Below are 18,196 nucleotides of genomic sequence, written 5' to 3' on the forward strand. Positions count from 1 at the left end.
GACGATTCATAGACACATAAACAATATGACTGAAAAAGATGCCTTTTATTTATTCAATAATAATAAAGTCAAGTACAAAATTATGTCCCAGAATTAACAATGTGTCAGCCAGATTGGCTTCTAGGGCATACATCTAACAATTTGAACGTCTAAGACATTGCATAATTCATGGGTTAGCTAAATCAAATCCAATTGATTTGGTCTCAATGGTTGAAATCAAACTTGGTAGAGTAGTTGATCTAATCTAATTAAAGTTGTTTCTTAGATTGGGTCAAGATTACTCTTAATCTTTGCAATAGTTGTAGTTGATCAAGTCCATGTCTCTGATTAGACCAAATGGATGTTGATTTAGGCTTCGTGGTTGAGCTTGAGTTATGATATTGATCGAATTGAAATTGATAAACCAGTTGGTGCCAAAGGCAACTGTAATCAGTAGGTTTTTAATTGGGAGCTACTTGCTTGGTTTCGGTCCAGTCAAGTTAATGGCATACCCTTCCGCTGATCTCACTTACCTAGCCATCTTGGTGAATCTCTTTTGATCAGATCTCTGATTGACTCTAATTAACCCATGCCTGTAAGAAAATCAGTTGGACTGATTTAGGTGCATTGACTTGAATCTATTTCCTATGATACCTGACTTATGAAGTCAGTGGGAGGATTTGGATTGAGTCAACTTTTTATTATAAAAATCCTCTAAATTATTAGGTCCATAAAATGATATGGTTAATGGAGATGACCACGTCATAGCCTCCCATTAGTTGTGTGATAATGAGTCCAATGCGTCTATATACATTGGAGGCGCGTGCGCGCACTGGTGCGTATCAACCATTGGAATTGTCATACAATAATGATGAGTCAGTTGCAACTATTGGAATGGGTGGTCCGGTTGGATACCGGCCAAAGTCGGGTTGGAATATTTTTCAACTTTACAAATCCTGTGACTCCTCACAAGGATTATCCTAGCCAAGATTTTGCTAAATTGAACACAAAGGCATTATCTCCTATCACCAGAAGGGGTCAATTCTATCTTGACTCACACACCGACTTCGCAAGTACTTGACTGCACCCAGTAACCTTCCATCACTAAATTAGAAACTTAGATAGTCTGGTACCAAAGTACAGTGAGTTGCTTGCTAGTCATCGTGGTGATCTCAGGTCAGAGGGACACATACACCCATATCCACTCGAAACATCTCTTGACAGCAGAGCATTCTGGAACTGGTCATGTTCAGTGAAATGTATTCCTACACTTCACCTGTGTGGCATATCAGTGTCTCGACACTTCTTAGTTAAAAAGACAACCAATGACTCATAGACGTATTCTTGATAATACTATTGCCCTAGTAATAGCATATCGTTTGGTCGCGAACAGGTTTAAGGACTCATAGACAAATCCTCCTTTATCTTTTAAAAGAGTCCTACGGACTTCATCACATTACTAGAGTTCAAGAAGATGTACAAAATATATGCGATGAATAATGCCAAATAACCTTTTATTAATTTATTAATTCATATATAATTCAATCATCAACAGGCTGACGATTGACTTTTAGGACACAAATCCTAACACCTACTACTGTCAATCTGCATCACAAGGATCGATATGGCTAGAGACCATATATATGTGCAGTCAAACTACAACAACCTCACTGTGAATAGCCGAGGCACCATAGGTCAAAGGACCAGTCATACTACTGCAACATCAAGTAAGTCACTAACGAGTGGATAGACATCCAAGTGACTTCTTGCTTTGGTCACGCTCGGTACCCTTGTTCTCTAATAAGCACCTGCACTATCACTCCAGTGTCCCTACACTGTGGACTCGAGACTTGTCCATCCAAAAAAAAGCGATCTATGCACTAATCTCATTGGATCAATCACCGTCCCCATGATAATCCATCGATCAGGAGCATTTAGAAGTTAATCACCAATAACACATGGCTCAAATTCTCAACACTTGAGAATATGTATCATCATCTTATTAATTCTTTGGACGATTTATGGACACATATATAACATGAATGAAAAAAGATGTCCAATATTATTAAATAATAACAAAGTCAAGTACAAAACTATATCGCAGAATAAATAATGTATCAGTCAGATTGGCTTCTAGGGCATACATCTAACATCAACAACCTAGAGTTATGCTGTAACTATTTGGGATTGCACTGTATTTAGATAGAACGATCTTTTTCATATGGTGGAAAAATCGGCTGCCAAGGTAAGAGGGCCTAGATCGGCTTAGGATAGATGCCTAGCTGAGAAATATCCATCTGGGCTATATTTTTCTCATTAGGTGACATATGATCTTGGGGTCTATGGGTTTGTTCATCCTGCTATCACCAAGATAGACTTGGTCCGGCTAGGCAGGATACCATATGAGTTATGACTTGGACCAATTCGGTCGTGTTATGCCATCAAACTCATTTTCCACTATAACAATTTTCAGGGGAGCCACCCTAGTTAGAGAATGACCTGCACTACAAGCAATTCAACAGACTTTCATGAATGACAAAATTGTTAGATCTTGCCACTAGTAGATCAATAGTGATGCGGTCTTAATCTCTTGTTTGTGAGATATTACATTCATGGAGCAGTTTTCTCATAATGGAAGAAAAAACAGAAAGATACAGGGAATTAAAAAGCTATCATGTCCCAGGTAAGTCATTGTCTTTAGCATTGTCTCACTAAGATACATCACAAAGCAATCAAGTTGTTCTTGAATGCTCACAACTATGTCAACCTTACAATATTGCATTTGTCTCGGATGGAGTAACATTTCTTTTCTTTTTTCAAGCACAGAGTTATCTAAATTTAAACTAGTTTGCACTAAAATGCTTGCACGGGTACCATGGACATTTGTTTGGAAATTAGAGACCAGTACTCTGCTCAGAATTTATATAGAACTGTTCAGAAATATACAACTTGGGCACTTCAGCGTGGCATGAACCGTACAGTTCAGAACAAGGAAATACAGGCAAGTTATTGTCATGATGTCATTGCTAATCCAGCTTAATTACACCCTCTGTTAGGGGTTTCATTAAAAATACCAGTAATAACATTTTGCACGTTGAAGGACTTCATATGAAAATGCCCCTATGTATAGCAGCATGAACTCATTCATCCCCCCTTAATTGCACATAGATGGGGAGGCCTCCAAAACTCCCCCTCCCGAAAAGTTCAATTGTCAATTTTGCAGACTGACCCAGATTTCATCCTCATATATAATCAAATCAAAACGATCCAAAGCATAAATTACAAATTGAGTGCAAAAATAACTTGGAACTAGAAGTAGGACGATAATAAAATGGCAAATTAAGACATCACGAAATTTGAAGTTGACATTCCACCATCCAGTGTGGTGAACTATACATAACTGAAAAACAAAAACTTTGTCAAAATCAAAGAGTCTCCCGTCTTTAAGGGGTAGTAAGTTTCGCAGCATTGCTGCTTGTGGTCTGACCAGAACCACTAAGGTGACTGCTGCTGGGAGGGTACTACCACCTGGACTGCTGATATGGAGTGCTTAGCAACCTGCCTATCGATCCACATGTTAAGCAACGGTCCATGAAGTCGCATAAAAATGGACCTATCATGCTCGTCCTTGAAAGCCTCGCAGGCAGAAAGGAATGCTTCGGAGGAGATGTTAGGCAGTGTTTCCAACTTGTCAATGCAATCTTCAATCGAATACACCCTCGGTCCAGCAACATTTGCACAGCTGATTTGTTCTTTAGTTATCTTTGGTCGCCTCCTTCTTGTCTGCACAGGATCTGGTATAGCTTTTGCCACAGCAGTCCTTTTTCTTTTTCTGGGATTTGAGGAACTAGAGACTTCACGGGATGTGTTAGAGCTAGTATCCCTGTCATTTGCATCTAGAGCCGTTTTATCCTGATGCTTCGCAATTGATGTGTTTGCACAAAGCAACTCAAGGATCGCAAAAGCTGGGAAAGGTCTGTCCTTGCACTTGGCATATTGTGGATTTGCCTATTTTAAAAAAGAACACCAAATAAAATGGATGGTAAAAAGGATGCATAGATTGAACCACACTACTAGCTGGACAACTTAAGAAATAAACACCTACCTCTATCATGTCTTCCCAGTCTGAAAGATCTCCAATTATCAGCATATTTTTATCTGGATCCCATCCCCATCCACTTTTGGTTGCAAGGGTATGGTACAATGAGAATGACTTCTTTAAGACCTTCAAACGATTCTTGATATGGGCCTTAGTGTAAGTTAAGCCCGTCTGAAGATTAAACGTTGAGACTATTTGTGTCCAGGCATCATTTGTGAATTGTCCCCCAACATAGTTTCCTAGCATGTACTCCTGTTTCAATATCCTCAGCATGGTCTCATCAAGTGCATTGGTCCAATTAGAAGTGCGTTCCCTAACAGACTTTGCAGCAACTCTCTTTGTTGGCATGTCTAACATCAAATATTCAGATACAACAGATACAAGAAGAAGTAACCATAGCAGCATTATATAGCAGCAAAAGTAAAATGTATGATAAATCAATCAACATAGAACAAAGATACTAGCTAAACCTCAGGCAGATCTCTCTCTCTCTCTCTCTCGCTCTCTCTCTGTCTCTCTCTCTTTTCCTAAAGGAAAGAATGGAAGACCTAGACAGGGCTCCAAATTTTAATAGTATATATAGCAAAGTATGTTACCAGATTACAGCAAACTGAATTTCATATTTTGCAAAATACAGGAAAATACTTGATCACTAGTCAAGCAGCACAATAAGTGGTAAACTAGCATAAATAGCAGGCTTAGATTGAGTCACAAATAAAATAAATAAATAAATTAAACCAAAGATGTAGAACATTATCAGAATGAAAAAAATGGCAAGGGTATACAATAGATGTGACCATGGATGACATACAAGAATATTCACAACTTCGTAGCATATATAACATAAAACCATGACCACCATAAACAAATTATGTAATGGTATATATTCTCGTAGCACCATGTGGAGATTCTCACATCTGAATTTCACATCACCACATATGAAAACAGCAGAGATACAAAAAATGGTTAGGGTGAGCCCATATAAATGAGGCTGCAATCAAGACTTAGATCAAGCCAATTCTCATTTCCAGCATGGGAACTGGAAATGAGCAATATAAATGAGTTCAAACCACAAAATCTGACAGCCAAAAGTGAACATAAGAGAAGTGTAGATTGAACACAATATTGAGGCTTGGGCTGGGAAAAAAATAAGAATTAAGGCCTGAATTGAATATAAATGAGTTCACAGCACAAAATCTGATAGCTGCAGATGAATATAATAGAGGTGTAGATTGAACACAAAATTGAGGCTTGCATTGGGGAAAATAAGAATTAACGCGTGAAAGAACCAGTTCCTCAAATAAGAACAAAGAAATTCTTTTTCTAGTAGAAAAAAAAAAAAGCAAAAACAAAAGAATAGGATTCCATTGATGCTAAAGCTGAAATGAACAACATAAACAAGGCCAATTCTATTCTCAAAACATAGCAAGGGTGACATTAAGCACTACATTTAGACAGCATGAAAAATTAGACCAGATCTAAGCAAGACCAGAACTTGCTCCCATCCACCCACACTATAGTCACCAAACTTAACTATAAAGAGACAAATGGACATAAATTAGCAGGGAACAGAGTGAGATGACCACTATCTTCCCAGACACGTACATGGTCTTCTCCAATCCCACCTCCAACAGTAAATTTTATTTTGCTGTACATACTGTCATAATGATGCAAATTTTCAACAGCACCAATCATTCCAGCATCTAATAGTCCCAGACCTTTGCATGCACTAATTTAACATATTAGCACTAGAAGACCATATTTCCAGACAAGCTTTCACCATAGAAAATTATAAATAAACCAATTTTCAGCAAGAACAACTCTAAACAGTCTGTGTTAAAACACTCAGCCTATATTAGATTGAATATCATGATCAAAAACTATATTAAAAAAACTAAAATCAGTCAAAAAAGAAACAAAATAAAAAAACCACAGGCTGTAACAGTTCTAACCAAGGTCTGCTGAACCGGTACCGAGATCCGTACTGATCGGCGGATGGGTCGGTACAGTACCGAACATCCATTTTTTTGAAAGTTTTTCAAGTTGATGTCATTGGTAATCAATCTTTTTGAACATTTTCAATGATTTTAAATCTAATTTGATGTTCTTTTGATTTTTTTTACGTTTCTATGATCTCGGTTTAACCTAAATGATGCATCTTATTGTTTTCAAATGAAACAAAATATAAAATGATTAGTGAGATATTGCATGCTACAAAAAGCAACGTAAAATATTCTCAAATCAAGTAGCGAAATAAAAAATATAAAATAATATAATCAATTATATATATTTAAAATACAACATACATACCGATATTTAAAATCTCATTGAGTGGTGATACCTCTCGTAAATATATGGATCATTACCATAGTCAGAAGGCACATCAGCCCATCTCCCTAACCAAGCAGCGTTGTAGTCTTGTATGTTCATCCCATAAAGAACGTGTTCCAAGTTATAAGCACTCTCAAATCTCTCGCTGAAGCTCTAGCTCTGAAAAGTATCTTCTGGTTAATAAACTGACCAATAAAATGGTTGTGAAGGGGCACATCCAAATAAGCCGGCAGCAAAATCCGATCCATAAGATGCTCTAAGCTGCGTAGGATAATAGCCACCGGAAGATGCCTCAGACATACTATATCTATATCCGTATTCGTATGGGTCATAGGTTGTCTGTGGCTGCAGGTAATAGGATCCAATATACGACTCGAAATCTGATACGTCTATGGATTCTACTCCACGTACGAGATCATCTGCAGCTGCATCGTGTCTTCCTAAATGACCTCGAGGAACGCGTCTACTATATGCAATCAGATCCTCGCAGGCTCCACCAAATCATGCACCGTAATCTCCATCCTATGTATGATGCATAAACTGAGACTTACCAGTGAATTGAAGACCATCCTGCAGCTGTCTCATAAATGGTCTCATGTTCACTTTTTTTTGGCCAACAAATCTATGACCACCAGAACTGCTGCTTCTGGTCTTTGAATCTAAGTGAACTACTCGACACTCTCCATTGGGGCTACAGGTGCCTTTTGTTTTTTCTTTCTTGGTGCACTGGCCAGCTACCTTCTTACCCTTCGTGGCCTTCGTTGTCTACTTACCCTTCGTGCCCCTCTATTTGGCTATGTTGGGAGGATGTATGTCGCCCTTCTGACCGACCGAGTTGATTGAGTCGACTGAGTAGCGTAGTGGCCTCGTCTAAGCATCTCTCGATCATATCTCTGAGAGAAAGTCTCGGACAAGAAGTCATATGGTGACTGGCTCTCCTATGGCTGTGGTTAATCAGCTGGAAGGATGTGTAGAATATTATTTTCTACCCATTGCCTTGCATCAACCTTAGCCTTGCAGGCTATGAAACTGGCCAATCGTAGAGGCGATCCTCGCTCATCAAGCTTGAGCTCCTGCTGCTGGCCCACAAGCCATCCGATTGTAGGATCATTCTCATCATCAACGAAAGCACAATGGATCGGATCTATATACTTTAGCACCAATTTCTTCTGAATGCACTTTAGCCTCAACCTCAGATTGTAGTGAACATATACAAGATCGTTGAGGTGCTTCTATGTCAAATGGTTTCTCTGCTTGCTGTGGATGAGGGCGAAGGTGGACGAGTTGCGCTCATAATCACTCGAGAAGACCGTTTAAGAAAGAATTCGAATAGCTAAACGCTTAAGATTTATCGTGGACAAACCAAAATAAATCCACCATTCAACTACAAAAATATTAAAAAAAATATTTATAAAATAGTACCATATTAGTAACCATCTAATTAAGATAAATGTCCTCTTGATGTGTAATATATCTGGATTCATACTTTTCTTACTTACAACAGCTGTCGAGACTCCAAAGCTCTCGGTGCCCTCTCTAAATATTTTAGTCTATGCAAAAAATCGTCTTGTAATATGTTAATAATTGAAGATACCAATTAACTTCCACATCACTTAAGTTACTTACATCTTTTAGACATAGGGCCACGACTTCTGGATCAGGCTCAATCTTATAAATCACATTACGCAGAGCGGCCAGAAGTTCGTCATCCATATCGATCCAGCTATGGTGCACTGAAACCAAGGGTTCAAATAGTATGCTCCAAATAGAGTTCGTTATTGTTTTAGTAAAATTACACAAAGTACAGAAGCAGTCTAATTTTCAGTGTTCTTGCTTACCTGCTAGATGCAAGTCTCTACTCATCTGGTAGTTCCACCGTCGCTCAATGATGTCGATGTACTCCTAGGCATACAATGGATCTGCCTTCATGATCTGAATCTTTGCCATCTCCATCATGTGATACAAGCCCATCTGAAAGTATCTCTCGTTGTCCACGATCCGAAATACTTCATACAATGGTCTAATAGCCTTCACTATCGTAAAGACCCGCTGCGAGAATGTCTATCTCATCACCAAGTCCGTAACAATGCTCCCTTAAGTGTCGGCCCTTGCATATTTACTTTACTACCACTCGAGACTGACAAATATCTGAGTAAGGCTGCTTTTTTCTCCAGAAGACTATCGAGTGCAACGTAGTTGGTAGCAAATCATATGACTCCTAGTCTTAAGATTTCTCTCCCTACATACCTCCTCATCAGTGAAAGGACCCATGCATGGTTATAAATATATCTGGTGATGGTTTTGAACGTCTCCATTGTCTGTTGCACCCTACGAATCTTCGCAATGTCTATCAACATAAATTCGATACAATATGCAGCACATGGGGTCCAAAAAATATATAGCTGCTGCTCCATCAAGATCTGCCCAATGGCCTTATATTGTGGCCCATTATTAGTGATGACCTGCACGATATTTTTCTTTTCTACTTGATCAATCACCTCCTCCATCAATTTCTCTTTGTATCACAATATATCAAAAAGTTGATAATGCTCTATCTAGTAGGACCGGTCCAACCATCACACATCACCGTCATTCCATATATGGGCCACTTGCTCTTGTATGAGGCAATCTATTTTTCTAGCTCATTATTTTCAAGAAGCTCATCGTAGATGTTTTTCGAGCCTGGAGAATACGTATTGTCTGCCAAATTCGCTAAGATGTGGCTGAAGTAAAATCAAGATCCAATAGCTCACCACATATCCTTCTTTTTATCCTTCTTCAGCATTGTGTCAACCCTCTGCTGCTTCAAATCTCTGTTGGAAAAGTCATATGGATCTAAATATGGATTATTGCTTCTGGTGGAATCTCTTTGGATGACTTCTTTTTACTACTAAAAGTCTCTAGCATAGATACAATACGACCACCGCATCTATTGACGTCCTCCTTGACTGAGAAGGTTCTCTGAAACTCTGGATCCGCCCTGCCGCTCGTAGAACCAGAGCCCGACTCGTATTATAAAGGCCCAAATTGAGCCCATTCCTGGCCACCTTATCTTGTTGTCAATGATCATCCAGGCTCACCTATATAACAGCTTGAATCTGTGCCTCCTCGTCATTTAGAGCAGACGCTTCTTCTGACTTCCTAGAGTGATAGGAAGATGGCTCTGCTGCTCGGTGGTCCACCTCCGCCTTCTTTCTGGAAATCCTCTCCTTCGCTGTTCTAAAATCAGCAAAGTACTTCATCAGCTGTCGAGCCTTCTGTGGCCATTTTCGGCAAATAAATATATTGGGGTAACCACCAACTAAAATCCTCTTTTGAACTCTATGTTGCACTTTCAATAGTGCTAATCCGAGAGCATTTACCTATGATCCCAACCAATATCACGCTCTAGCTTCTTTTCTCTTGATGGCTCTATTCATGCAGATTTATCAAATACGTCATTTTATCAATTATTTAAAGATAGAAAAATTTTATTACAATAAAGATAATTTTTTTACGTCAGAAAGTATATCTGATTTATCTAATATATAATATTAATTTTTTATTTTTATTTATTTATATATTTTCAATAAATTTAAATTTAAAAAGATGTTTAAATATTATTGTTGGGGGAATAAGATTTTTCCCCCAAGTGACACGAATGCCCCCAAGAAGCCGCACAATCGCCGAACCTGAACAGCCGAAGTCGGCATCCGACCTCAGAACGCCCGACCTCAAGACATCCGACCTAGAAAAATCTTGATGCTCAAGGTCTACCCTTGTCAGCCACCTACTACGGCCGTACTCCTCCGAGGTCCAACTGAGGACCATACCCTGCCACTGCTTCAGCATTTATTGCGCATGGCCGCTGTAACCCTCCGGTTCACTCTACAATTAATGTGGATCTCCGGCTTACTCCACCATTAATGCGGATCTCCGGCTTACTCGACAATTAATGCGGATCTCCGGCTTACTCCACAATTAATGCGCATGGCTTCTGACATCTACGGATCCTCGGCTCTCCACGGCAAGTTAGCCCAGCAGAGTTTAGTCAACCATGATAAGTCCCCGATCTCGGCCATACCTCCGACACCGATGCAATAATTCGCCTGGCAGCGCCCCAATTCAGGTCGTACGACGACCTCACCGCCGACATCGATGTAATAATTCGCCTGACCGTGCGCCGACCTGGACAACATGCCAAGCCGTACTACGGCCTCGCCCCGTTACATCACAGGTACACCGACCCCCGCCTATAAAAGGGAACCTTGGCTTCTCAGGCGGGGGGAGAAAAAAATTACACGCTCTACAAACACTTTATCTCCTCTTTAACATTATTTGCCCCCTCCCTGACTTGAGCGTCGGAGGGCCGGCGCCGGAAGACCCGGCCACCGGCTTGTTTGCAGGCACACCAAACGGAGGACGCCGCTCGCCGACGGATCGCCGCCCCGCCGTGAGGACCCCCAGCTCCCTCTCTCCGGCAACCCCAAGCGGAGGACGCCGCCCCGCCGTGGTGACCCGCTGCTCCCTCTCACTCGACCGAAGATTGCCCCGGGGTCCAATTTCCAGCAACAGTTGGCGCTAGAGGAAGGGACCGAGTAGCAGTCATGAAGTTGAGAAGGGAGCCTCCAACGTCTCCCGGCGTCCCCCGCAAAGTCCTGGACGCTCCGTCCAGAATTCTCCAACTCCGGCTGACCCAATTCCTCAGGTCCAGCCGGAACAGTTCAACGCCTTAGTACAGCAAGTCCAGGCCCTGGCCGCCGCCGTTCAGGGCCTGCGACGCGAGGAAGCTTTACCAACGCTTCCCCCGCGGGCCCAGTTCCCGCCGGAATTTCCTCCCAACGGCCCGGTTCTCCCCGGCCAGAATTTACATGGCTCCTCCAGAGCCAATAACGAGGAGCGGACTTCCCCCCAGAGAGAGCTGCCGGGGGAAGATCTCGACAGAAGACTCCAGCCTTCTGAGGCTGAGTCAGCTCCGGACCGCCGTGAGCCGGTGCAAACCACGGCAACAATTCCGCAGGCAGGGGAGCTCGACCGAAAAGTTGAGCATCTGGAGCGCCAGATCGCGGCACTCCACAGCAAGAAGGCGAGGCAAGAGGGAGACTTTGAGTTCACTACCAAGTCCCCCTTCTCCAGCCGGATCGAGGATGAGCCGGTTCCCGCGAGGTTCAAAATGCCTCAGATGGAGCCCTACAGCGGAATCACCGACCCTCTCGACCACTTGGAGAGCTATCGGGCCCTCATGGCCCTACAAGGGTCCTCGGAGGCCATACTTTGCAAGGCCTTCCCAGCAACCCTCCGAGGGACCGCTCGGCTTTGGTTTTCTGGACTGAAGCCGAACACGGTGTCCTCTTTTGAGCAACTCGGCAGGCAGTTCGCCACCAACTTTGCTGCCAGCCGGCGCCAGCCTCCCTCGTCACACCCCTCGGCCTAGGCGCGCGCAAGGCGTGCGCAAAGGGGGCTGGTCCTGCGCTGTCCATATGCAGGAGGCGCAGCAGGGCCAGGCCTGAGGTGCGCGCTGCCTGTGGACAGCCCCCAACCCATGTGCGGAGGCGGGCAGGGGCGCTGCCATTTTAGCAGGGGCCGCGCGCACGCAGCAAGCGCGGCCAGGCGAGGCCGAGGACCGCGCGCTACAGCACGCGCGGCCGAGCGTGGCACGATGGCTGCGCGCAGGCGGGCGCGCAGCCCGGCGACGCAGGTGACCAGGGCGCATGGCCCGGCGGACATCCGAGCGCAGGCGCGCGCACGAACCCGGAGGGCCGGGTGCTGCGGGCGCGCAAGCGGCGCGCACCGTAGGCCCTTGCGCGCGAGGAGGCGCGCGACATGGCAAATGGCAGCAGTGCCATGACTCGGTGCAAGACAGCACCAAGCCATGAAACTGTGTGCGAAGTGATCGCACACTAAGGAGAGACCCCGCATGGCGTAGGCGTGCGCATGCGGGACCTTGCGCGCAGGGAGGCGCGCACTCATTTGGACCGTGCGCAGCTTGGGCGCACAGCCAGGCACTCGGCGGTGCCGCGCGGCAGGGCGCGCGCGGATGTCACAGCGCGTGGGCGTGCGCGCATGGACACAGGCCAGGCGGTGGCTGGCCAAGTCAGCCAACAGTGGCACATGGGCTGCCAGGCAGCTGGGCGCCAGCCGGGCTCCAGCGTGGCTGCCAAGTCACTTGGGCGGTTGACCAGGTGGCAAAACAGTTGGCCATGTGGCTGGGTAGTTGGCCTGGTGGTTATGCAGTTAGCCAACCAGCAAGGTGATTGGCTGGGAGGTTGGGCAGTTGCTGCCAGCAAGGCAAGAATCAGTTGAACAGCAGCCAATGGCAAGCTGACATTTGGACTGTGAGCTGCCACTTGGGCAGGCTATAAATAGGCTGCATCAAGGCCAAAGTGGCAGAGCTCAGTGGGTACATTTCTCCCATCCGGAAGAGAAGAAGTCTGGAGTCCATTCCACCGAGAGGGAGTTCTTGGGGGCTGGGCCGAAGGGGATTTCATGGGAGAAAGAGCTGAGTGTATGCAGTGAGGTATTGGGTCATTCGGCCATTGTAAGGGGAGTGATCCATTCAGCCAAAAGGGGCTTGGCTGAGCTACCTGTGTGTGGGTGGCGTGGGGGTTTTGAGAAGGGCTGATTGCAAGGCTATGTTCCTCGGCTTGTGAGGGATTTTCGTTGGAGGGTTCAATGAAGCTTCTTTCCCCATATTCTTGAGCGTATGTGTGTACATTGCTGAGAAGGAATTGGTGAGGCATTGTTATGCCAAACCAAGGTGCACTTGGGCATGATCCTGGCCCGAGAGAGTGCAAGGTAGGCTGACTTGCTGTTTTGCAGGAAAACAGTCAAGTGCCGCACGCCGGGAGGAGGAAGACTCGAGAAAAATTTCGGTGTTTCCATTCCGCTCTCCCAAAGGTGTGACAGGAGGTATCAGAGCAGCGTTCTTGCTGTTCTTGGGGAGTTCTTGAAGTGATCTTGGTGTGCTCTCAGCACCATGACGTTGGCGGAACGAGTTACCCGGCTAGAAGAGATAGTGGGTAACCCGGGTGAAGATGAGTTCCCTGATTTGCTTTCCATCTCCACCGAGCACCAAGAGAGGCTGGCTACATTGGAGGCTTCTCATCAAGATCTGGTCCAAGATGTGGAGGTCCGGTCCGAACACCAAAAGGCTAAGCAAGCCGGTTTGGTGGAGAGCATGTCGAACCGAATACATTCCTTGGAGGAGGTAAGCTTGCTGAAGCGTTACATGCTCAATGCCCCAGCAGCGTCCTCTTCCCATGCAGATCATGGAGGAAGGGTTAAGGTGTCAGAACCCAAACCCTTCGGTGGTGCAAGAAATGCTAAGGAATTGGAGAACTTCCTATGGGATCTTGAAAACTATTTCAAGGCTGCAAAGGTACCCGACTGTGACCAGGTGAATATGGCCACCATGTTCTTGCATGGTGATGCAAAACTATGGTGGACTCGGGTGGCAGATGACCTGAGTGCTGGACGCCCTCATGTGGAGTCATGGAATGCCTTGAAGAAAGACCTTCGTGATCAATTTCTTCCTTGCAATACTTCTTGGATTGCAAGGGAAAGTCTCAAGAAGCTTCGCCATACGGGAGCCGTTCGTGAGTATGTCAAGGAGTTCTCTTCCCTTATGCTTGACATCACGAATATGTCCGAGGAAGACAAGCTCTTCAATTTTCTGTCGGGCTTGCAGCCATGGGCGCAGACGGAGCTTCGACGCCAAGGGGTTCGGGATATCCCCTCGGCAATGGCTGCTGCGGAAGCTTTGGTGGACTACCGCACCAACAATCAAGGTGCTGGACTGAAGGCTAAGCCCAAGCCTTCGGATGCCAAGCCGGCAAAGGGAGGATGGCCGAAGAGAAGAAAGACAAATGGCGATCCAAAGAAGAAGAAGCCTGCTGTTCTACAGTCCAAGAAGCAACAGCAAGAGAAGGGCAAGAGTTCTTGGGGGTGTTTCATATGTGGTGAACCCCATCTTGCCCGAAATTGCCCAAAGAAAAAGACCCTTAATGTGCTGCCGGTGCAGGAAACTGCAGCACATGATGGGGAGGAAGGGGGCACAACTCGTGTCAATCCTTTGCAAATGATAAGTGCAATGGCTGCAGAGCCAAAGATCCCTCCTCTCTACACGGGGCTGATGTATACCATGGTACGAGTCAACAAGGAAGGAGTGCGGGCAATGCTGGACACGGGTGCAACTAATAATTTCATGTCAAGCTGAGCGCATGCGTTTGAAGGTGTCCAATTGCCCAAGCAAGATCAAGGCTGTCAACTCCGGGGCCACACCAGTGAATGGAGTTGCTGACGTTTCCCTTGAGTTTGGCTCCTAGAGAGGTAAATGTACTCTCATGATTGTACTTCTTGATGACTTTGATTTGATATTAGGTATGGAGTTCTTTGTGGCTGCCAAGGTGAGCCTTATGCCTTTCTTGGGTGGGATCTTGATTGGAGATGAAAGATCCCCATGTTTTGTGAAGACCGAAGCAAGTGCTCCTAAGCCTAAGGGCAAGGGGGTGATGATGACGGCCAAACAGGCCAGCAAGGGGCTGAAGTATGGGGAAAACACTTTCCTTGCTGCTGTCAGGGAGATTCAGCCCGATGTACAGCAGGAAATTCCCCAACCAGTGCAGAAATTGTTGGCTGATTTCTTGGACATTATGCCAAGTGATTTGCCAAGAGAGCTTCCACCTAGAAGACCGGTAGACCATCAGATTGAGCTGCTGCCAGGCTCATTACCACCAGCAAAAGCACCATACCGTATGGCACCCTTAGAGCTGGCTGAGTTGCGCAAGCAATTGGATGAGCTCTTGGAGGCTGGACTGATCCGACCTTCCAAGGCACCCTTTGGAGCACCGGTGTTGTTCCAAAGGAAGAAGGATGGATCCCTTCGAATGTGTATTGATTACCGGGCTCTTAACAAGGTAACGGTCAAGAACCGATATCCTATACCTAATGCTTCAAATCTCTTTGACAGATTGGCAGGGGCATCATACTTTACAAAGCTTGATTTGAGGTCGAGCTATTGGCAAGTAAGGATTGCTGAAGGAGATGAGGCCAAGACTACATGCATTACGAGGTATGGCTCATTTGAGTTCTTGGTTATGCCCTTCGGGCTTACTAATGCCCCGGCTACATTTTGCAACCTCATGAATGATGTTCTTTATCCTTTCCTAGACAAGTTTGTTGTTGTATACCTAGATGATATTGTTATCTTTAGCAATAGTCTTGAAGATCATCTAGAACATCTAAGACTTGTATTCTCATCCTTAAGAACCAACAAGTTGTACATCAAAAAAGAGAAGTGTCAATTTTGCCAAGAAGAGATATCCTTTTTGGGTCATCTCATAAGCCATGGCCGAATCCATATGGAGAAGGACAAGGTGAAGGCAATTCAAGATTGGCCGATCCCTACCAAAGTTGGTGAATTGCGGGCCTTTTTAGGTCTAGCAAATTACTATAGAAGATTCATAAAGGGGTACTCAAGGATTGCAAGTCCCCTTACTGATCTCTTGAAGAAAGACAAGTCATGGGAATGGACTGCGGTATGCAGTGAGGCATTCACTGATTTGAAGACCTCAATTGCAACCGAACCCGTACTCAAGCTACCAGATTTTGATCATCCTTTTGAAGTGCATACTGATGCTTCTAACACTGCCATTGGAGGGGTATTGTCACAGAGTGGACATCCGGTTGCATTTGAGAGCAGAAAACTCAATGCTACCGAACAGCGATATTCAGTCCATGAGAAGGAAATGACTGCAGTTCTTCATTGCTTGGAGAAGTGGCGCCATTACTTGCTGGGTACACACTTCAGAGTTGTCACTGATAATGTGGCCAATACCTACTTCTCTACTCAAAAGAAGTTGTCCCCAAAGCAAGCGAGATGGCAGGAATTCCTTGCTGAATTTTCCTTTGACTGGGTGCACCGACCGGGCAAGCAAAACTTGGTGGCTGATGCACTGAGTAGGAAGACTGTTGAAGGCTATGTTGCTGCCTTAACTTCTTTCCAAAGCACTTTCCTAGCTAAACTCAAAGATTTTGCTGCTAATGATAAAGAGTATGCAAGAATTCTGCAGGATGTGCAGGGAGGTGTAACGCGCAGATTTTGGGCTGAAGAGGATGGACTGTTATATGCACGTGGAAGGAGGCTGTTTGTACCAAAGGGAGGAGGTCTTCGGCAGTCCCTTTTGAAAGAGAGTCATGACCCACAGTGGGCTGGTCATCCGAGGGCTGAACGCATGATGGCTTTGTTGTCAAGAAGCTATTATTGGCCGAAGATGGAGGAGGACATCGAACTCTACGTCAAGACTTGTCACATTTGCCAAATGGACAAGGTTGAACGCAGAAAGGTGGCAGGGCTGCTGCAGCCTCTGCCCATCCCTGAGAGGCCATGGACATCCCTTTCCATGGATTTCATCACTGGTTTGCCGGAGGTGAAAGGGATGCGTTCGGTGTATGTGATCGTGGACCGGTTTTCTATGTATGCTGTCTTCATGGCAGCACCATTCCCTTGTCCAGCAGAGAAGGCTGCAGACCTGTTTTTCAGTGGGATAGTGAAGCATTTTGGAGTCCCAGCTGATGTGGTTTGTGACAGGGATCCACGGTTCACTGGTAAATTCTGGACTCATCTTTTTAAACTAATGGGTTCGGAATTGCTGTTTTCCACAGCATACCATCCACAAACCGATGGGCAAACGGAAAGGATCAATGGGTTACTTGAAGAATTTCTGCGGCACTATGTGACAGCGAGCCAAAGAAATTGGGTAGATTTGCTGGAAGTGGCTCAATTCTCTTATAATGTCCATAGATCCTCTTCCACCGGCATGAGTCCAGCAGAGCTTAGCATGGGGTTTCAGCCCATGTCACCTTTGGAGGTTGCACTCCAGGGAGATGGGGACACATGCCCGGCTGCCCACCGTTTGCTCCGGGAGAAGGAGGAACTCATTGAAGAGGCCAAAGAGAGTCTTGCAAAGGCTGTCAGCCGCATGAAGAAATTTGCAGATCGCAAGAGGAGGCCCTTGGAGTTCCGAGTGGGTGATCTTGTTTTGCTAAAGATCACACCACAACTATGGAAGAAGATGGGGAAGATTAAGCTCCATCGGGGGCTAATGCCAAAGTATGATGGGCCCTTCAAGGTACTAGCAAGGTGGGACTGTGGCGTACCGGCTAGAGTTGCCGGAGAGGTTGAAGATTTTTCCTACATTCCATGTGAGTTTCTTGCGCCCCTACTATGAGTCGGAGGATGCAAGTAGACCGGTGCCAAGGAGGGCACCACCCACCATCAGCAAGGAGTACTCTAAGAAAGTCCAAAGAGTACTTGGGAGGCGCAAGGTGGGGAGAACCAATGAATTTTTGATTCAATGGGAAGGCGAGGAAGTGGCGGACGCTACTTGGGAGCAAGCAGCAAATCTGTGGCAATTTGAGGATCAGATCCTCTCATATGTGCAGGAGGAGTCGACGAGGGCGTCGACATCTTCGGCCGGGGGAGGATTGTCACACCCCTCGGCCTAGGCGCGCGCAAGGCGTGCGCAAAGGGGGCTGGTCCTGCGCTGTCCATGTGCAGGAGGCGCAGCAGGGCCAGGCCTGAGGTGCGCGCAGGCAGCGCGCACCCTGTGGACAGCCCCCAACCCATGTGCGGAGGCGGGCTGGGGCGCTGCCATTTCAGCAGGGGCCGCGCGCACGCAGCAAGCACGGCCAGGCGAGGCCGAGGACCGCGCGCTACAGCACGCTCGGCCGAGCGTGGCACGATGGCTGCGCGCAGGCCGGCGACGCAGGTGACCAGGGCGCATGGCCCGGCGGACATCCGAGCGCAGG

The 18,196-nt window shown here is 45.8% G+C and overlaps 1 protein-coding gene across 1 annotated transcript in view; it reads right to left on the reverse strand.

Moving 5' to 3' along the window:
* Nucleotides 1-3,265: 3,265 nt before the first annotated feature.
* LOC103697481 (L10-interacting MYB domain-containing protein-like) overlaps nt 3,266-18,196 on the reverse strand; it is a 37,674-nt gene continuing 22,743 nt past the window's right edge. The window contains exons 2-3 of the mRNA XM_088717930.2: nt 4,085-4,414; nt 3,266-3,987 (exon numbers count right to left, since the gene is read on the reverse strand). Of these exons, the coding sequence (XP_088574056.2) occupies nt 3,475-3,987; nt 4,085-4,351 (780 nt within the window). The 5' untranslated portion in view covers nt 4,352-4,414 and the 3' untranslated portion in view covers nt 3,266-3,474. The remainder of the gene's footprint in view (nt 3,988-4,084; nt 4,415-18,196) is intronic.

The sequence above is a fragment of the Phoenix dactylifera genome, chromosome 3 (genome assembly GCF_051530095.1).
Source record: "Phoenix dactylifera cultivar Ajwa chromosome 3, Ajwa_hap1_PhDact_Kaust_v1.1, whole genome shotgun sequence".
Taxonomy (NCBI): Eukaryota; Viridiplantae; Streptophyta; class Magnoliopsida; order Arecales; family Arecaceae; genus Phoenix; species Phoenix dactylifera.